Source organism: Malus sylvestris, chromosome 4, assembly GCF_916048215.2.
Source record: "Malus sylvestris chromosome 4, drMalSylv7.2, whole genome shotgun sequence".
NCBI lineage: Eukaryota > Viridiplantae > Streptophyta > Magnoliopsida > Rosales > Rosaceae > Malus > Malus sylvestris.
The window spans coordinates 13,096,642-13,119,451 of NC_062263.1; the positions used below are offsets into that span (position 1 = coordinate 13,096,642).

General features: G+C 37.1%; 1 protein-coding gene and 1 long non-coding RNA gene across 2 annotated transcripts; one reads left to right on the forward strand and one right to left on the reverse strand.

Moving 5' to 3' along the window:
• Positions 1-7,113: 7,113 nt before the first annotated feature.
• LOC126618127 (uncharacterized) lies at positions 7,114-11,234 on the forward strand. Its single transcript, XM_050286221.1, has 12 exons — positions 7,114-7,173; positions 7,233-7,281; positions 7,919-7,966; positions 8,091-8,221; positions 8,328-8,393; positions 8,480-8,619; positions 8,835-8,895; positions 9,031-9,089; positions 9,834-9,909; positions 10,614-10,726; positions 11,023-11,082; positions 11,159-11,234. The coding sequence occupies exons 1-12, from the start codon at positions 7,114-7,116 to the stop codon at positions 11,232-11,234; spliced, it is 939 nt and encodes a 312-aa protein (XP_050142178.1).
• A 5,903-nt stretch (positions 11,235-17,137) lies between these two features.
• LOC126617687 (uncharacterized) lies at positions 17,138-18,364 on the reverse strand. Its single transcript, XR_007621474.1, has 3 exons — positions 17,460-18,364; positions 17,277-17,371; positions 17,138-17,187 (listed from the first exon to the last, which is right to left on the reverse strand). It is a non-coding gene; the product is annotated as an uncharacterized LOC126617687 (long non-coding RNA).
• Between the last annotated feature and the right edge of the window lie 4,446 nt (positions 18,365-22,810).

Sequence of the window (22,810 nt, forward strand, 5' to 3'; positions counted from 1 at the left end):
ATTTACTTCAACAAGTTTGTTATTGATGAATTCCTAGAGCTTTAGACTAGGAATTAGATTTACCTGTAGAGAAAGCAATAGGTGTTCACTGCAGTTTTTCTAACAAAAGAAACCAATGGAGCGTTGTTCAGCTCATTCGTTGGGGCATGTTGGCAATTAAGACAATCAAAGCCAAATTTATTTTGGTAGGTTGTGGGTTAGTTAAGAGTGTATGGAAAAGAGGAATATGTAAAATTGGACTATCACATATTCCTGTTGTAACATCTCACATCGTCCAGGGGAGTGGATCCTGTAAGCCTTATATGTATATTCTCATCTCTACCTAGCACGAGGCTTTTTGGGAGCTCCTTGGCTTTGGGTTCCATCGGAACTCCAAAGTTAAGCAAGTTCGCGCAAGAGCAATCCCAAGATGGGTGACCCACTAGAAAGTTCTACTCGTGTGAGTTCCTAGAAACAAAATCGTGAGGGTGTGGTCAGGGCCCAAAGCAGACAATATTGATCTACGGCGGAGTTGAGCCTGGGATGTGGTGGGGACCTGGGCCGGGATGTGACACATGTACTCCACAGGTTATTTCTGAACTACAATATATGAGTTATTACATATTGATTGCATACCTCACTAGATTACATTATATTTTGTATTAAATTTGTGGAGTTCATATCGTTTAATGGTGTTTGTTTGTAAACCCTGTGGAAGAAATCCCTTCATTTGAATTGACTTGCATTTTTTTCCTAACATTTAGTTTCTTTTTTTGTTTTTCTCAATACCAGACTTTTGATGAAACTTACAGTTTCTTTAATTGATTGTAGAATGTTAATTATGTTGTTTTCTTAATTTCTCACTTATAGACTTTGGTAATCTCATTGCATTTAGGTGTTGAAATTTTCAAAAAATATAAAACAAATGGATGATGAATTATGAGGCTATCGAAGAAAATGACTGTAGTTTTGAAGCAACACTATAAAACAAATGGTTAGAGTTGTTTGTTTTTATTTGATTTTTTACGGTGTTGCTAGCCATTTTAATCAAATTTAAAACGTTTTTGCTTTGGTTAGAGTATTAGTGTTAGGTGTTTTTTAAATGATTCCATTTACTTCTCTTTACATTAATTGTTTTGGATTTCTACCTTAATTGTATTACTGAAAGTTTATTACTAAATTACTTTGCAGATCGAGATTTCACAAAAACCAAGAGGATACGAAGGAGCAAAGACTTACAACATGCATAATGGCTTAAAACAGTCTAACTATTATTCTCTTTTGTTTCTCTTCCATGTTTTGTTGCATGTATTCAACCATTCTTTTGTGTTACTAATTTGTCTAGATGCACGTAAATGTCGGTACTAAGAGAACATAATGTAAAATCAAAGAGTGCTTGAAAGGATTGTGTGATTACTAATTTACTATTGCATTGGTTTATACCAACGGCTGAATAGGTCAAGACACTAACCCCTCTGCATGAATCACGTGCATGCGACATACCTTTTTTTCAATTACGGGGCTCTACATGCCGCTAAAGATGTCATACGTTAGTTGTTTTTCATTGTAATTGTCAAAATAGCTCATTGAACAAATTGAGAACAACTAATGCAAAACAACTTCAGGAACGCGTAGCACCTGTGATAAAAACAATGCCTCTCGCACGCACGTGAGTATAGAGGCCAGTACTTATAATAGAAGCACTTTTGTATTTCTCATCAAAATTGCTGATTTATCCTTACAAACAGCCCATCTAAAGATTGATAAAAAAAAACAATCGACCCATCTAAAGGGCCCATACGTACTCGTCCATCAAACCGCACGTCTTCCTTCCACTTGCTTGCCCTGCAAAACACATTGAGAGCTAGAAAATGTCGACGAGGTCAAATTTCTACAAGAACCCTTCTATTTCTTACAAGAAGGACCTCAGTCTCTCCTCCGTTCTTCAAAAACTCCATGGTAACTTCATAATATTGTTACCATTTCGTCCCAATCACATTTCGCTTTCTTTCCAATGCTGCGTTTTGTTCCCTCTAACTCAATTCTCTCTACTTCCAGCTTACAAAATGGGTGTAGCGGAGATGAGGATGTTTCGTTGGATGTGTGGGCACACGAGAAAGGATAAGATTAGGAATGAGGATATCCGAGGTAAAGTAGGAGTAGCCGAAATTGTAGGAAAGCTGAGAGAAAATCGGTTACAGTGGTTTGGACATGTGCAAAGAAGGCCTACTAACGCTCTGGTTAGAAGATGCGACTACGGGACAGAGGTTCAGGGCCGAAGGGGTAGAGGAAGACCTAGGAAAACTTTGGAAGAGACTCTAAGAAAAGACTTAGAGTACTTGGATCTAACGGAGGACATGACACAGGAACGAGCACAATGGCGTTCTAAGATTCATATAGCCGACCCCACTCAGTGACTTGGAGTTTTCAAGTCTCCAACCGAGAAGTTTTCCTCACTCGGGAAATTAAGGGAACACTACCTCAACCTACATGCTCCACTCACAAAGCTTCAACATACAAGCTTCAACAAAAGAAAAATTCAAAGAACTTAGTGAAGAAGGCTTTGGTGTATTTAAAACAATACGTTGAAATGAAGCAAAGCTTATTTATTGATATCTCAAATAAGTTACAAATGAGTCAAAATAAACAAACAAGAAGGAGCCTTCACAAAGGTTGCTTAGGAGAAGTCTCAGCAGTCGGTAGAGCCCCAGAAAGAGAAGGCACCGAAGGGTGATCATTCGGAGCCTCAGCACTGGACAGAATCCTAGAAGGGGGAAGCATCGGAGGTTGATCATTTGGAGCTTCATTACACGGTACAGCCCCCGATGACGAAGGCAATAAATGTCTTTGGAACGAACCCACAAACCTCTGATGATTAAGTAAAATCTGACCATCAGATTCCTTCATCTGGTCAAGCTTCCTCTTCATGTTTGTAGCATAGTCATGTGCGAGCCGATGCAACTGTTTATTCTCATGCTTAAGCCCTCTAATCTCCTGTCTGAGACTTATAACTTCAGCCGCCAATGATTCAACTTGGCACAGGTTCGAGCAAATAGGTGTTGGGCCATATTAGACACAGAACCTGCACACTGAACACTGAGAGCTAAATAATCCTTAACAGCCAACTCATCAGACCATTTGGAAAGTAGTCTGTTATCTTTGGGAGTGAGAAGGTTCCTGGCCACCACCACAGCGGTCATATCATTCTTCATCACGGAATCCCCAACGGTAAGAGAACCAGTAGGGGATAAGAAGGATGGGCGCCATATGTAGTATGGAAAAAGCGTGGCTGCCTCTTCAACAAGGTTCAAGTCAAAACGACGGTCAGAGGGGCCAGACATTTTCAAAGGTGTTGAAGAGAGAAGAGGTCGGACAAATCAAGATCTTAGAAGTGCAAGAAGGGAGCTTCTACTGGTGGAGATTCAAGTGTGCTTTGGAACTTAATGCCAGCCTCTATAAAAATCTGCACTCGACGAAGCTTCAGAAATCGAAGAGGCGCCTGCTCAGAAATCGAAGAGGTGTTTGCTTTCTCAAAAGCCGGGCTACTCAAAGACCACGAGGGCCGATCTCATAAATCGAAGAGGCGTTTACTTTCTCAAAAGCTGGGCTGCTTAAAGACCACGAAGGCCGATCTCAGAAATCGAAGAAGCGTTTGCTTTCTCAAAAACTGGGCTGCTCAGAGACCACGAGGGCCGATCTCAAAAATCGAAGAGGCACCTACTTTTTCAGCCTTGTCAGCACCTGTCACATGCACACTCAGCTTTAAGGAAATTACGGGCATTATGTAGAAGATTTCTGGTGAAGTATAAAGCACGGGAATCTTACTGTTCAATCATCCACTTTCCACATGCAACATCAGCTCATGGGTACCACAGATAACTTTGCCAAAGATCACTGACAAACTTTAGACATGTGAAGCTTGCAGCTCCCACTACATCGCTATGACCAAGAAGGGTAAAAGAATAGCAAAGAAACAGCACTAACAAAGTTTAAACACATAAATTTTGAAGGTCTAGCTACCATATTATTACCCACAATGGTAAAGGAACAGCACCACTGCTGGATAATTGGAAAGTCCTTGTGTGTCAACCTCTGTGCTCCGTGGCAAGGTAGACTAGCAAACATGCCCAACCTTTACTCACATTCGAGAAAACACTCCCAACAAGATTTCTTGCTCCAAAATCGAAGAGGCACCGCCCTCCGATTCTCGAGAGCTAGACTCCCAACATGATTACTTTCTTAAAAATCGAAGAGACACCGCTCTCTGAATCTCGAGACCCAGACTCCCAGCAGGATTTCTTTCTCAAAAACCGAAGAGGCACCATTATCCAAATCTCGAGAGCCAGATCCCCGACAGGATTGCTTGTTCGAAAACCGAATAGGCACCGCTTTCTCAACTTCGAGAGCCAGATCTCTTTGGATAAAGCTTGTCTGTAATCTCCACACGCAACATCAGCTTCCAGATACCACAGACCACTTTTTCAAAATGCTCTGACAGAGTTAAAACACATGAAGCTGGCAGCTCCCACTACAGTGCTATGACCAAGCAGGGTAAAGGAATAGCAATACTACTTGTTGTTAGGGAGACTTCTATATATGTCGACCTTCATCCTCAACAGACAGGTAAACCTGCAAAAATGCTCAACCCTTCCTCATATCTGAAAGGGCACTCCCAACGAAGCCTCTCGAAATACTCAGCTTTCTTTCCCCCCGATAATACCTCTACAAACAAGCTACACCAGAGCAAGAATATCTCATATCATCAGGGTTAAAAGCAAGAGTATCCCATATCATGCTTTTTCCCTGTCTTTTCCTTTGGCCTTGTTCTTACCTACAAGATAAGGAGAAAGAGAGCAATCAGTCAGCACTTGGAATCAAGCTTCCAATCAGGAACTGACTACCTGGAACCCTTTACCTGATTACCTACCTGGCATTGCTCTCGAGCACTCATCTTCAACATCTTATGCTTCTAGAGAAGATACCACATCTGTCTGAAGAACAGATAGGGCAAGTGAGAAGGATACAAGGAAGCATGTGGAGACAAGCGTAACAGAACACGTGCCGATACATCCACTACTTTGTCAACAGCAAAAGTATCCCATATCAGCAGAGTCGAACATACTCTAGATTTGATGGCCTTGTTTTGACCCTTAAATTCTTCAGTCGGCCTTATACTCTAGAGGAAACCAGAAAACCCTCCAGCCTAGTTTAAGAATAAGCATGTGGAAAGTTACTTCTCCAAAAGTAAAAGTATCTCATATCAGCTCTTCTCTTTTTCTTCTATTTATCCTTCATGCTGCCTGCAAGATAGGGAGAATGAGAACAATCAGCCGGAACTCGAAATCAAACTTCTGATCTGGGACTGATTGCTTGGAGCTCTGATTGCTTACCTTGTCTACCACCTCTTTCAGCAGATCCCCTAACTCGGTGACTTGGGGGACTCCTACTATATGGTTTGTATCGCGCTTGACCAAGCCTGAAACTACAAGTAAGCTTCAAGTGAAATTGATACATTACCTTGTGCATCTTCACTAATTAAAGATACCACCCCTGGATGGAAGAAGAGTACTTTCAGAGAAGATGCCACATCTACCTATGAGACAGATAAGGCAAGTGAAGACAATACCACACTTCGATACTTAGAAGTTTCGTGATTACTTAACGGCTTGGATCTTGTAAGTCCCCAACCGAGGAGCTTCCTTCACTTGGGAACTTAGGGGAGCACTGTTTGTACCATACTTGACCAATACCGAAACTACCGAGCACCGGTCAACGTTACACCATCAAAGACCTAGAAAAGTTTCCCTCCAACCAGGAGGCCAATCACAGAGCGACACGTGTTGACATCAGAAACCAATCATAGCGCGACACGTGCCAACATCGGAAGCCAATCACAACACGATACGTGTCAATGTCAGAACAAGGCTAGAGACTCTCTTCTATAAAAGGAGATCATTCTCTCACAATATTTCCTAATGTCATTTATACTAAATCATTCACTTGTAATCACTAAAGGAGAGCTTGAACCTATGTACTTGTGTAAACCCTTCACAATTAATGAGAACTCCTCTACTCCGTGGACGTAGCCAATCTGGGTGAACCACGTACATCTTGTGTTTGCTTTCCTGTCTCTATCCATTTACATACTTATCCACACTAATGACCAGAGCAATCTAGCAAAGATCACAAACTTAATACTTTCTGTTGTACCAAAGTCCTCACTGATTTTGTGCATCAACAATCCTTAAGTCCTTACCTTTTTGCATTGGTAATGGATGAGTTAACAGGACATATTCAAGATGATATTCCTTGGTGTATGCTTTTCGCAAACGATATAGTGTTGATAGATGAAACTCAGGAAGGGGTAAATGCGAAGCTTAACCTTGGACAGAAGTGTTGGAATCTAAAGGTATTCGCCTAAGCCGATCAAAGACAGAATATATGGAGTGCAAGTTCAGTGCAAATGGAGGCCAAAATGAGTTAGGGGTGAGGATCGGAGATCAGGAAATACCAAAGAGCGACTGTTTTCGCTACCTAGGATCTACCTTGCAAAAGAACGGAGAATTAGATGGAGACCTCAATCATAGAATACAAGCTGGATGGATGAAGTGGAAGAGTGCATCCGGCGTGTTGTGTGACCGTCGTATGCCACTGAAGCTCAAGGGAAAATTTTATAGGACGGCAATAAGGCCGGCGATGCTGTATGGCACAGTATGTTGGGCGGTGAAGCATCAACATGTACACAAAATGGGTGTAGCGGAGATGAGGATGCTTCGTTGGATGTGTGGGCACACGAGATAGGATAAGATTAAGAATGAAGATATCCGAGATAAAGTAGGAGTAGCCGAAATTGAAGGAAAGATGAGAAAAAATCGGTTACGGTGGTTTGGACATGTGCAAAGAAGGCCTACTGACGCTCCGGTTCGAAGATGTGACTACGGAACAGAGGTTCAGGGCCGAAGGGGAAGAGAAAGACCTAGGAAAACTTTGGAAGAGACCCTAAGAAAAGGCTTAGAGTACTTGGATCTAACGGAGGACATGACACAAAACCGAGTGCAATGGCGTTCTAGGATTCATATAGCCGACCCCATTTAGTGGGAAAAGGCTTTGTTGTTGTTGTTGTTGTTGATATTTATGAACAGAACAGAAGTTTGTACTTCGCAGGATTACGAGGAATTAACTTGTGATGTTTTGGTAATTGAAATTGTTGCTGTTAATTTATAGAGGTTTGGTTTGGTTTCTTGTTGTGGCAGGGAAAGCCGGGAACTTCGAATTCGTGTTTAGGTTTGGTGCAGTATGAAAGTAACTGAGCTTTTCTCTTGGGTTTGTGCTGTTTTCTAGACGTTAGCGGTGTCGGAATTTGATTAATATGCAACACTCACTTGAAATTTAAATGTTTGCTAAGTAAATTATTGTAAAGTGCTATTTTGGACCTGAAATTTTGTTTAGAGTTCAGTTTTGGTTTACTAGTTCAAGGGAGGGTAATTTCCTAACTTGTTGGAACCAAAATAACAAAAAAGGGTTAATAGGTGATCGCTGGTCAGTATTCTCCATAGGGTTGGATGTTATTGATTAAAGGTGTTCTTCATTTAAGTTGATCGGCAAAGGTTAATGGATTAAAAAGTAGATGCATATAAAAATTTTGAAACGTCGTGTTTTGACTGGTAAATTGTACTGGTTAGTTCACCGTTTGACCAATAACACACCCCGATAACATGTCTCACTTTATAGATTTTAGATACTGTTTACTGCTGAAACAACTTAACTGCTGAGGGTACTTATGTGGCGACCATGAAGCTTTGGCAACTTTTCTGTTTTCTGCTTGTCAATCCTCATTTTCTGATTGTAGTCAATGGCTTTGCTTGCTACTAGTAGGAGTTTATCAGTTTCTATGATTTTAATATTTTTCAGCCAATACATGGTAATTTGAAAACTATAGGTGATGAAAGTACGTCTTCAGAATGTGAAGAAAAGCAGGATCTTCCAAATTCTGGTCAGTTATTCTGTACAAAGAAATACGCATTTAATTCTTTCCTTGTAACTTAAGGTGGCTAACTACCAGGCATTAAATCATTTGTCCTTGTTAATGATGTTTTCTCTTGCTATGCTACCACCGGGTCACTTAAATGAGTCTGATCATGTAAAGAGCAGAATTGAACAGTGTTTCCCTCATCCAGGAGAACCTGTTTGTGTAATGTGTGGTAAATATGGAGAATATATATGCGATGAGCTATGTTTTGATGTTATGTAAGCTGCATTATCAAAAATTTTAACTTCCACTCACTTAAGTCTCCATTTCACCCCTCCATATCTCTAGACTCTGACTAGTGTTTTTTTTGCTTTGATAGACCGATGATGACATATGCAGCATCGAGTGCAAAGCTGATCTATTGCATGCTTTTAATGTTGTTAAGGTATTTAGCGTTACCAGTGTTTTGTGGTGTTTAATTAAATTATTGCTTTGATTTGTCTGAAGTAATCCCGCATATAATTTTCTTAGGAGCCATTGAGCAATCAAAGGCCAGATGTCTCATCTGGACCCATATGTACCTTGCCGATGCATGATTTTGGGGAGGACACTTGGGATTACGAACACCATCGCTGTTCCAAAAAGAGTTCCATTTTTTCTACTTATGAGTGGTATATATTTTGTCAAACATATTTTTTCCGTCTAAGTTTCTCTAGTGTAAAAAGTGACAGTAAAGTTGAGGCCATGCACCAGAGAGAGGCAACCACTGATATATTTTTCTTTGCAATTCATTTCTCTTCATAAGTGCTCTTACTCCAATATAATACAATACATTCTGATCGTATTAGCTCTTTATTCATAAGTGATTATGAACTTGTTTGTGTAGTTGGAAATGTGGAAGGCCTGGACATCTTGCGGAAGATTGTTTGGTGATGACAAGTAATGAGGTTCGCTTCTATTCTTTTTTATTATATTTAATTTTAAAGACCCTCCTTTTTGTTTCCTTAATTAGCCTTTGTAATGTAGGAAAAAGATGGGGAACATAGATGGTACAACTCGTCAAAATTTATTTATTTTTCCAGGTGACATTGGGCCACAGCAAAGCGAATTCAATACCCCCAGACCTTGCATTGTACAAAAGGTTTGGAATTTCTTTTTAAATAATTGAATCGTCCATTCAAATTAGATCTTAGGATCGGACAAATTATTCATTAACCAAAAAAAAACAAAAAAATTGCAAGATTGGCCACATGCCTTCATTGTATCATTACCCTCTGTGACAAGTAAGCATTGTAATTCCACTTTATGGAATGACATTGAGTTGACTTATGGAATGATATAAGGTCGTGTCATGGTTGAATAATTTCTACATTTCTTAACAGCTAGCATTTTCCTTTGTGAAATTTTGACTTCTTGCTTTTGAGTTAACCAGAATGTTACAGCTGCAATTTTCTAATTAGTCACTAATAAATATTAGTACATTATTTTGATTAACCTATTTTCCTGGAAAATGGCTTTTGTGAATTGTGGTTGGAGATGGTATTTGAATTTTTTTTTCTGTCGAAATTTGCAGGGCACAGTTAATAATTTCTCTACCACTATTTGGTTTGAAAAATTAGCTTCTCTACTATTCATTGGTTTCTATTTTGTTATGTTTTCCAATACAAGTTTGATGAGGCTTAGTTGAAGTCAGAAGATGAGTTATCATGCTTGGAAAAAAGAACATCTCATTATAGTTAAAAAAATAGTAAACAGTGCATCAATACTGTTGTTCATGGATGGCCTGCTGATTAATCTTGATATGTTATCAGTGAGCATATTAATTCTAGTTTAAATTTCATATGCCAGCTCCCAGATCATTGGGACTGATAGTCCGAATTTACAGTGCAAGTCATTTGAATGATCATATACACTTACATTCATCCCATCGACAATATTATTCTCATAAACTCTCTCGTCTGGTGGGTACTTACTCTGCCTCACTGTTTTCCTAAGATTTATAGAAATAAAGAGACGTTGTACCAGTATGAACCTGTGGTATAGTTCAGGTTGACAGGGTTCAAGTTTTTCTAACATCTCTTTGTTTCAGTTTATCTTAGTGCAGAAATGGACTCAGCTTTGGTTACTAAAGTCAGTAGATGCTAAATATTTAGAATCTAGCAATTCTAATAAAGCTTTTCCTTCGGCTATTTTTTAGAGTACTGCTATTCACACACCTCTTTGTACCTCCCACACACACCCCGTTACTTTGTCATTTGACCTTCTTCTATTCATTTGATCCAACGGACAAAAATTGAAAGAGGTACGTGAAAGGTAAAAATAAGTGTGTGGATCGCACAACCCTTTTTTAACCGTCTGGTCTCTCTCATGATTCATAGTTATCACAAACACTAATACAAGTGTAGGGCTCAAATGTGGAAATAACATCCTTCACTGCTCACAAAAGTAGCATTGGATATCATTTATTTACTTATTGAATTTTTCTTCCTTGTTGGGTGTGAAAAGGTAGAGCCACAATGCAACTCAAGATTGAAATCATGATTCATGATATATATATATATATTAAATGGAGACCATAAATCTTGTCACATGAAAGAACCTTTGGCTCCTATCGTTTAGTGGGTATTTCCAAGGATGCTTAATAGCTTTGATTTGATTTGTGTAGGTGAAATGCTGTAAATCGACATGCAAGGTGACTGATGTCAAGGATCCTTTGACATGCCAGTACTGTTTCGATAAAGCTTTTGATAAATTCTACGATATGTATACTGCAACTTGGTATGTAAATATATAGTATGAATAAAATTGTTACTTATTCATCTCAGAATTATGGACGACTTCTGTTCCTTTTGCTTTGTTTGAACTTGTCAATTTTTAAGTGGTGGCTGTGGGGGTTAAATCTCATATGATCTTTGAGTTGACATCTTAACCCACTCAAATCTAGTGAATGAGTTTCTATGTCAAGAAAATTAAGAGATGAAACAAAACGATCCTAGAAGATTGTGATGCGTATATTTCTTTTGTATTGTTCTGTAATAAAATTATCGACCAGTGTATGTGCACGTGTATTGCAGGAAAGGCACTGGGCTTTCGATCATATGGGGATCTATTTGCTGCGAAGATCACTTTGCTTGGTAAGCATATCAGTAGTGTTACCTTCAGCCCTGCCTCTCGGTATCAGGTTTTGTAATGGCTTTGTTAATTCTACAGGCATAGGATGAACTGCATGAATGCTAATGTGGAAGAGAGTGCATATATAATCAGTAAAAATTCCCAGAAAGGATAATGTATTCAGCTTAGCGACTTCATTTTCTGAAGGGCTACTACTTCTAAAACTTGGGCGGCAGTAATGAGAGAGTCGACATTCTAATTGGGGCGAGATTCTTCCCCACACCCATTCAGTAGTCTACTTCGGTCACAACACTATTTTCCCGCATGCCAGTATTATCTACAATAGAGAACCTTGCACTTACTGCAAGGTAAACGTCTCAACTTCAACGAGTAGCACAACTTCTTACATGCAGAACCCTACTGATATGGATGGTTGTGAGTTTTGCAATGTAAGCGCATTGTACCGGTTCTAACTGAGCAGAGACGCTGGCTGGGCATTGCAAGCATATAATGTGGTTCGTACGTTCATGTAACCATCTGATTCTTGTTTAACCTGTAAGGTATATTGTGTTATAGATTCACATTTTATTGTGCGTCACTATAAACGAAATCATCAATTACTGAATTCGTGAAGGTTCATGTTGATTCTTGATATGGTTATCTTGTCAAAGTAATTGAATGTTTTGTACCACTTTAAAGGTTGGAGTGAGGAATGGGATGTTCTCCTGTGTTTTAAGAAGAGTTTTTATCACAAATGGTCATTGAGATTGATCAAACTCATCATTTTGGTCTCTCACTTTCAAAATTAATGTTGACATTTATTATCACACATCAATTTGGTCATTCTGTTAAAATTTTGTCTACTATTCTATTAGTTTGTATGTGGGACCCACAAATCCAATGAAATGGTGACGCGTGACTTACACAAAATAAGGGTTTTTATAGCAAATGGTCATTGACATTGATCCAACTCCTCATTTTAGTCCTTGAGTTTCAAAAATCGATAAATTTGGTCCCTCCCTTTTAATACCGCATGTCAATTTAATCCTTTCATTAAAGTTTCGTTAATATTTTTTGTTCCACTAATCCAATATTATGGTGACATGTAGATAAACTATAAGAAACTATTTTTTTAAGATTTAAAACTAAAAGTAAAATAAGAAACTAAAAACCAAAAACTAAGGCACCATGACACCACTAAAGTATTTGGCCTCCTGAACTCGCTCCTCATTCTCTCTAGTTGGTTATAATTGTATTAAATTTGTATTGTATTTGTATTCGATTTTATCAAATTTAGATTGAATTTTTTCCAATTGGGGTTTTCGGATGTGAGAAAAATGTCAGCGCAGAATACTCGCCTGTTGGTTCACTCTTAAACGAAATAGTTCTTATATGGTTAATCCAATGGAGCCATATGATTGGGTTAGTGGGACCACATCACAAACAAAAAATATTGATGAATTTTTAACGGAATAACTAAATTGATGTGCAGTAGTGAAAGTCAGGGACCAAATTTATCTATTTTTGAAACTAATGGATCAAAATGAGGAGTTTGATCAATATCAAGGAACATTTGCAATAAAAGCCCTTACTTTGGGTAATCCACGTGTCACCATTTCATTCGATGTGTGGGTCCCACATAAAAACTAACAGAATAGTTGACGGAATCTTAACGGAATGACCAAATTGAAGTGGGGTAGTGAATGTCAGGGATGACATTGATTGATTTTGAAGGTAAGGGACCAAAATGATGAGTTTGATCAATCTCAGGGACCATTTGTGATAAAAACCCTTTTAAGAATAATTAGTTGTGAAATAAAGCAAATAAGCATTTGGTAAACTGTACTTTTAGAAGTGTTTGAGTATAAAAAGCAGTATAAAGGTGTTCAATAAATTTTAATGTAAAAAGTGGTGGTAATGGTAGCGGTAATGGTGTTGGTATGGTGGTGGTAGCAATAGTGGGGTGTGGTGGTTGGGGTGCAAAGGTAACAATAGTAGCTGTGGCGGATCCATGAAATATTATTCAGGGGATAGCACGCAAAACTTTTTTAACAGAATAGCATGCATATTGTCATTTCATTGAGTCTTAGTAGGTCAAAAGTCATTTGCACAGACATACTACACACTTGTTCATGCCTCATTTGCGTGAGAAACTAACATATTTCAAGGCTGCTCCCATATGAATGCTTAACAAAGGAACACACTTATCTTGAACACACTAACAAATTGATTGATATCATTGCATCTCATTCATATGTTTGTCCAAGAATGATGATGTTTTATTCTTTCTCTCAGCTTACCATTTCATTGACTTTTTGCAATTTGGATAGTTTTTTACTTGGTTCTTTTTTTATCTTCCTACAACTGTAATCACAACCAACAAACAAGCCAGGGGTAAATAATATCAGGACTAGACTATAAAAGGGCAACACCTCTCCAACGCATTTTATCAACTAGTTGGAGGGCATATATGAAGGGCAATTCAAACTTTCAAAGGGGCAACACCCAAGTCATCCATGAAGATTGACAAGAGTTCGAAGGGTCAGCTGACCCCCTTTGCCCCTATAAGTCAGTCCGCCCTTGATGTGAAAATTAACTTAACATACAAATTAAACCCTATTAAACATGTAATTGTAGTATTAAGCAAGTAGGGATCGTTCTAGACCAGGGATTAACTAGGGATACTAATCAACACAAATAAGAATCAAAAACACTAAATTAGACTCTATAGACTTAAAACTGACTTAAAACACTCAAAACAGCAAAACTAAGTTAAAAAGACTCTCTAGGGAGCTATTTGGACGAATTTAAGACTAGTAAGACTCAAAACACTAAATTGGACAAATTTAAACACTTTTCTAACTAATCTAAGACACTTAATTAAAAGGGGAATTAATTTGGACGAAATTTAACTAAACTAAACAGATTGCAAAACTAAAGCAAACTAGGTACAAAATCAGGTGAATTGAATGGTGAAATAGGTTAGTTAGAGGATCCTTCTTCACACATGACATGCAAACAAACCAATTTCCAGTTATTATTCCTTTAAACCATGAATGACAACATCCCAAGTTAGCCGTGATAGCACAAATTAACCATCAGATTTTCCTTATTTCATTGAATTGGACGGGATACGCATCACAACCAAATTATCCTTCTCAAGTCGCCTAACTATGAAAAGCATGATAGAAAACATATCAAAGGTCATTAAGCTCTTTGAAAACCATAAGCATTGGCGAGGCATTCGTAACTATGAAAAGCATGATACTCCTACCAAGGATTTACTTAACACAATCATGACTAGTGACTTCCACTACTTGTGAATATAAGTTCATAACGATTAGGTGAAACTCCCTTATACTCTAGCATCAAGTTCATGCATGCAAACTAAGTATGCATCCTCAACCAACATACATAAACAAGTTTTAATAACTCAGATAAGCAAATCACATTCAAGACTCAAGAAACAATAACTGGATGTAATCAATTCTTATAAAGCATATAATCATGGCTTCGAATTCACCTCTAACTAAAAAGAAATTAGTTCCACATGTCTTTAGAACCAAGGACGTCCTAGCAACTCCAATAGAAAATTCGAACCCTCCTTAGATTGCAAGCCACGGCACAAAGCTCTTTCTTCCTTCCTTGTTGCGTTACTTGATGAATCTCTGGGAAATTGGCGTGAATTGTGGTGTAGAATGAATATAGGGGTGGTGGTCTGATTTCTACAACATAATGATGCATTTATAGTCTACAACGCACGGCACAAAGGTAGCATAGGAGAAGGATTTTAGCACTTCAAATCCATAAAGAAAAAGGTTAGGGTTTGGCATAAACCAAGGGGAAAAATGATTACACATAAAAAACCATCAGGAATAAGGATATAAGGTGCAGCACCAAAATAGGGTTCTAGAAGGAACATGTTGTGGCAGGTTTCTAGAAAGAACACAAGGTCTTCTAGAAAGGAATGAGGCACCACCTTTGTAGGATAGGGACAAGACTTCTAGAAATTAGGTATTTAGGTCCCCTTGCAGCTGGATTTAAGGTATTATAAGATTAGGATAGGATAAGATAAGATAAGGTTAATTTGGATAAGATAAGGTTGGATAAGGTTTTGGATAATGTTTCCTTCTTTTGAGCTGATTCCTTATCTTCTTTGCCTTGAATTTATTTTCTTCATCTTTTTAGCACATTCCTAGTCTCTTGAACTTCAAAAACATCCATCCACCTTGCTCCATGCATGTTCTATCCATTCTTGGCCCAAAACTGCTCTAAAATGCTCCAAAATCCACTTTCTTGCCAACTTCGTCATTTGGATCTACAAACACACGAAAATAGCTTAAAACACTATAATAAGCACAAACTAGATATGAAAATGCAAGAAAACAAGCTAACTAAGTCGCATAAATATGCTCCTATCAGTCTTTGAATAGTAGTAGGAGCGGTGGTGATGGTTACAGTTGTAGTGGTGATTGTGGTGTTAGGAATGGCAATGGTAGATGATGGCGGATATTTTGTTTTTCAAAGAAAAAATGTTCGTAAAAGATAAATAATGTCATTTAAACAAAAAACTAAGGGGGGTATTACAAGAATTGAAAACATTTATCTCGAGGCTAATGGGAAGTGTGACCCCAAGGAGGCTTTACTTATCTCTTCCTCTATTAAATGGCATCCTCTTGACCAGCACAATGTGAAGATGGGGGAAGAAAGGGATGAGTTGCAGGGAAGGGGGGGTTAGGGAAGATGAAGATAGGTTTTGTGGTTTTTTTTTTTTTCTTTTTTCTGGGTTGCAGCAGATGGGGGGAAGAAGAGGAAATAAGATGAAGATGGGGGAGAAGAGAGTGGGCGTGCCGGAGGGGGGGAAGGGACAATTTTTTTTTTCTTTTCTTTTTTCTGGGTTGCAGCAGGTAGGAAGAAGAGGAATGGGGATGAAGATGGGGGAGAAGAGAGTGGGCGCGGGGGGAAGTTTTGTTTGGTTTTTTATTTTTTTTATTTTTTACTTTTTATTTTTAAATAACCTTCTTTATTATTTTAATATTTAAAAAAATATTAAATGATTTTTTTAGTTTTTAATAATATTTTATTAAATTTTTAATAGAAAATGGGTCCAGAATCAAACCACGTCAACATTTAACTGAGAAATTAATAGAAAAACTAACGGAGGTTTGACATTAGCATAAATTCGTAAGATGAGGTATGACATTGTCAATTTTAAAAGACGAGGTATGAGAGTGTCGTGACACCAATAGTTGGGGTAGTTTTTTGTACTTTACCCTTTTTTCTACCTCTTCCTTCTCTGTGTGCACTTGCTCATGACATCAGCTGTGAAGATGAAACCATATCCATACAGAAAGCTTGAAGTCAAATATTTTCTTTTATTTAAAACCTCTAGGATCCTAAAAGCACATCATATGAACTCAAACAAAAAATAAAAAAGAAATAAAATGACGAGTACAAAAGATTACTATGTAGAAAGATCTCATGAAGCAAACATACTAAAACTCAACTATTTTCTGTACAGATGTTCAAACATATATACGAACAAAATAAAATAAGCAATATACTGCTTAAATCACCAATTGAATGACTTTTATACAAATAGACATAGTTCTGTGTCAATTAATGACCCAGTTGGACTAACACCAACAAAACTTATGTTTTCGTTTGAACTGGAAAAACAAAATAAGCAAATACAATTTTTATTCGAGTTATGATAAGAAAATTACAGCAAGGACCGAAAAGAAGGCACAATCAAGTTTAATAACACAAAATTCATCAACCCTGAACCCTAATTCCGAGAAAATACCCATAATACCTCGAAAGACACTTAATTAGCATGATTCACAACAAAAAGGGTATAAATACACCAATTTTCGCTCTTATATTCAAAAGAGGACAAAATTAGAATTGGAGTTTCACGGTTCTTACCCAAATTTGGCCACATTCAAGCTTACTCACAGCCATTGAAGTTCGTACATCCTCAAATGATCATCATCCAGACCAACGTTAAACATGCAACACGAAAATGAATCAAATCCCTAAAATTTCAAAAGTGGGGATATTCCGAATAGGGACAAAAAACTAAACTAGCTTACCTTCTTGCGTATAGCTTGTCATTGAATTGAAGGCTGAAAACAGAATGAAGTTCAAAGTATGATGAAGAAGTAGAAGAATTAAGGAGCTGCGACTATGAAAAAAAAAATGAGAGAGCAAGTACCAGAACAATCTACGACGAAACAGAATTTGAGGTGAATGAGTGGGTAAATTGCTTCCATAAAAAGCTCATTTCAGATCGATGATCCCTTTTTCACCCTAATAATATTTAACAATTGCAATCAGTAAAATTTTCTGAATAAGTGGAAAGTTAGAAGCGCAAGTAATTAGCATTAGAAATGGAAACCTTATATAGTGATTAAGGCCCTTGAATTAACTTGCGAAGCTTGAATAGTCAGTCTCTTCACGCGGCTGCAAGAACCAGCCGTTAATTTGGAAATTATTCAATATGTGTTAAAACATGAATCAGAAGCAAATTGATGAAAAAAAAATAGAAGGGAAAATGTAACACGACTTGGTAATTTTATATGTTACGAAAGAGCAATGCTCTTATACCTTCAATCTACGAACCTCATGATCATTAAAAGCAAGAAAAAATTGGAAGAAAAAAGTTCCCTATAATCTGTTTGTTTGGTGAAAAACTGCAGAAAGAGAAACAAATGTAAAGAGGTCACAATATATTTTTACATAGACAACCGTACAAAGATGAATAAGTCATACATATTTTGGTGGTGCACATTGCAAAAGAAAACCTAATTTTCCTCTACGCTGTGATATTTTCTCCAACAGAAAACATCTCCTGTTTCAGTACCTTAAGCCAAAATGAGGAATACCTCCGCATGAAAAAATTTGCACTCTCCTACATGTTCAACTCAAATCACCCAAAATTTTAGCTCCAAAAGTTAACCATTTGAATTCTCAAATTACACGAAATTAGTGAAGAAACAAACCCCAAAATTTCTTCAATTCATGAGCGAGGACGGCCTAGTCTTAAAATATCTTTGAATGACGCTAATACAGTGTCTCAAATACGAAAACCGATGTTTGCATGGAGAATCAATTATAGATTAAAGCAAAAATTGAAACCGTAATCAAAACTGATGCTTGTACGGATAATTAATTGCAGATTAAACCAAAATTTCAACCGTAACCTATCCCAAACATGCTGTCGGAATCAGAATGGAAAGGAAACATGAAATTAGATGTTTTTAAAGAATTAAGCTAGGGATTGAACTCATCTTAAATAGGAAGAACTGAGCAGCTCTGCAATTCACTGGACCCCCCACCCCCGGCTGCGCGAAACCCCTACACCCTATGTGCCCTCCTCATGATCTGCATACTTTTTCCAATAACCATAACGTAACGGAAACTCTGCTAAAAAGCATCATAAATTTTCCGAATTTTAAGTATGTTATTCTGCATATAAACGTAGAGCAATTGTTAGTTAAAAAAGAACTGCCAAGTAAATGTATGAAGCATATTCAAATGGTTAGTTGATTCTGACAGCAAGAGTTGGGGCAAACACCATTTTGATTGCAAACACCAAGTAAAAATTTCACTTATAAGAACAACAATATCATTGAGTAACCACAAAATTTATCGCATATTACCATTTCCATAATATAGAGAGGCAGACTGAGTTACCAGTTTGGAAATCCTCCTTTCCTCACTGTCTCACTACTATTATTGACTAAAGGTTAGATATCATCTGTCATGCCACATAAAATTACAAAAAGTAAGATCTAAGATTATACAGATAAACTACACCTATTTCAAACACATCTATTTTCATATTACCAACTAATACGAAACCATGGGCAGACTATGGTATGGTTTCTGCTGAAGTGAAAAGTAAGAACAAATAACTAATAAACATCATCCACATCTAGCGAATTAAATTATAAATAGAGAAACCAGAAAGATTGAAAGATGAGATCATCATCCATCTTGCAAAGGAATACATATAGGGTGGAGTGCCTTCATCGAGGACAAATTTATCCTGCAACCTAATCCATTGTCCTAACAACCATAATGTAGAGAAATTTGTGGTGCTCCATTGCACATATGCAGTAGGCTGTTAAGCATATCAATATTTGCATAAGATGAACCAACATTTGAAAAGTATAAGCAGATGGACCAACACAGAGAGAAAACACCTAAATTTACAGCAAGATGAAAGCTTAACAAAAAAAAAAAAAGGGTAAAAAATAAGGAAAACTAATGAAAATAGCTTGAAAACTTTGAGTTTTAATGATAAGGACAAAATAAAGGGTAAAGTGAATAGTACCAGGATTGACTTTTTAGTGTAAAAATATGGTTTTTTGTTAAAATGAACAGTACCGGGAGCTTTTCGTTAAAGTTTCCTAAAAAATACGTAAATTTACAGAGATAGGCGAAAATAGGGTGCAAACATAATGTGCCTCTTTTTTAATGTGGGTCAGTGAGGGTAAGAGACTGTGCCCTTGGTGTTCTCACTCTCAGCGTGACCTTGCTAGACAGAGATATGACCTTACTACCAAAATGGAAAACAGCATTGGTACTTACATTGGATATATGCAACCTGCTCTGGGACCCATGTATCCAAAGTGGCAGATCTCACCTACAAAAACATCCAAATCATCAGAATAATGCAGGAAAAAATAGAACCGAAGCTCATTAGCATAACGCATAAAATATGGAATTGAGTACCATACAAATAATAAAACGAATTTGAAGTTTTTGCATAACCGAAAATTATACGTTGATATATGTACCCCAATACTCCTGTGGATCCCTGAACATTGCATGCATATGAAGATACCAGGATTCACGATAGCCAATTGTGGAGCTCTGCACCAAAAAATGGAAACACTACAACAATTTAGATAAAAAAATGTTTGACATATCTGTTTGAGGTTACCAACATGACATGCAGTATGAAAATATATAGGATGTTGTTTAAATTGAAAATATATCTGGTATTGCTGCAATGACACATCTGCAAATCAAAGTAATATTACAAAAATAAAAAGAAAAATTATATTTCACCCATCTTACATAAAAATAAAACTCTGTAAAAAAGTTTTAATTTATAAAAAAAATGAAAGCTAAAATTATATTTAAGACCTAATATCAATTGGCAACTGTTAATTGACTACTCGCTTTGATGACATGCTTCAACTGAAACAAAGGTTCTAGGCAATTACATCTTTCATATGCATGCCTCTGTTTCTCCAAAGACCAGTGACAAAAAGCTTTCATCATCATTTGTATATCTGTAACAGAAACAAACAATGAGAAACATGTCATTCAATTCTTGATTGTTACTGAGACAATTAATGAGAATGGAATTAGAAGTATGTCATTGCATTTCACAATTATCATTCCAATGTGGATGTTAATTGGACTCTATTAATATTGAACCTTGATAGGAGCATATTTATGCGACTGAGTTAGCTTGTTCTCATGCATTTATGTTGTTATTTCTTAGTTACTTATGTATTTTAAGCTATTTTCGTGTGTTTATAGGTCCATAGGCCTTATAAAGCAATAAGATGCATTTTGGTGCATTTTGGAGCAGTTTTGGGCTTGGAATGAATAGCACATGCATGAAGCAAGGTGGATGGACGAAATTGAAGACTAAAGAGGCTAGGAATGTGTTAAAGAGAAAGAAGAATTAATGTAAAAAAGACAAAGAGCTCAGCCACACAAGGGTGTCACTCCACCATTCACCATTCCATCATTGTCGTGCACCACCATTGCACTCCCTTTGGATTCCTATGTTGTGCATCATCATCCATGTTCCCTCCATTGACTCATTTGTTGCATCATTCCACTTTCTTTCCTTTGTCTACCATGTGCACAATATCCTTTCACCTCCTTGCACTCATTGATTCACCACTTACTCACCTTTCCACCCATGCCATGCATAATCACCCTTGTCCCCTCCATCATTTCAGATTTCATGCATCATTACATTGAATCATTGCACTCAATTGCTACACCATTCCTTGTTCCCTCAATCATTTCAGATTTCATACATCATTACATTGAATCATTGCACTCAATTGCTACACCATTCCTTGTTCCCTCCATCATTTCAGATTTCATGCATCATTACATTGCATCATTGCACTCAATTGCTACACCACTCCATGTTCCCCTCCATTGCCATGCACTTCCTCTATAAAAGGAAGTGTGTGTAACATAAATTTAGTTCATACTTGGTTAGATCATTCACTCCCATTTCAACACAACCTTCATCCAAACACATCCATTCCTCCATACAAACAAACCTTCAAACACTCACCAACACCTTGTGCCGTAACAAAGGAAGGGAAGAAAAGTGCTTGGACGTGCTTGCTGTCCAACTTGGATCGTTAGAGCGTTTAGGTGTTTTCTTTCTTTTGTTTGTAATGTTTAAATTCATTTCCTTTCGTTTTGTTGTAAATATGAGTGGCTAAACCCCTCTTGGCTAAGGGTGATTTCAAAGCCATGATTATGTGTGCAATATAATTTGATAAATTCCAGTTATGAACTCTTGAATCGTGAATGCAATTGGCTTAACTATTTGATTGATAACTTATTTGTATTTGTTAATTAAGGGTCGACACTTAATTGGCATGCATAAATCCGTTGCTAGAATATAAGGAAGTTTCACATAATCGTTACAAACTTATATTCACATGTAGTGAAGGTCGCTTATAAACGATCGCGTTAAGTTCAATTCCTAGCATGAGTGACATGATGTCATAGTTGCAAGTGTTTTGTCAATGCTTATGATTTTCATTAAACGTAATGATTTTTTATTGTATCTCTATTATGATGTCATGTAAGGAACTTTAGAAGAATGTTTTGGGTTGTCGAATGATGTCATCCAATCCAATAAAACAAGGAAAATCTGACAGTTAACTAGTGATGTCACGGTTAATTTGGAGCATTGTCGTTCATAATTCAATGAAGTAGTAACTGGAAATCGAGTTATTTGCATACATGTCATGTGTGGAGAAAAAGCCTCTAGCTATCTCATCCATCATCTTATTTCTCACATTCGTTTTACAATCCGTCTAGTTTTTCATACTTGTTTGTTTGTTTCAACTTCATCCAAATCGAAACCCCCCTTTTAGTTTCTTGTGTTCAAAGTGTTTCAAATTTGTTTTAGTTTGTGTTTTTAAGTGTTTTGATTTAAGTAAAAGTCAATTTTCGTCCAAAGTCATTCCAAGTGTCTAGTTTAAGTTTATTTGGTTGTTTTAAATTGTTTTGAGTATTTTAAGTTGGCTTTGAGTCTTGTGAGTCTTGTTAAGTGTTTTTAAGTTTAGTTTTATGTTTTTGAGTCAGTTTAGAGGTTATTAGCAAGCCTTCCTAATCCCTGGTCCAGAACGATCCCTACTTATACTTGTACTACAATTGTCAAAAGAGGGTTAAATTTGTGTGTTAAGATAATTTTCGCATCAAACCTATCAGATGAGAAATTAAACAGAAGAAAAATCAAAAGTTTCTTAACTGAACATGATCATGAATGGGTAATAGGTTGCTGATACAAAGAAAAAAAGATAGATTTTATCTGCACATCACCATAAGAAAGAAAACGATCACAAAATACATTTTTTCTTGGCAACTTTGTGGAATAGAAAGAAGCAGGATACATAAGGGGCAAAACAATCTTCTTACTACTACATCAAAGCAAAAGAACAACCATTATATTAGTATGCCATTATC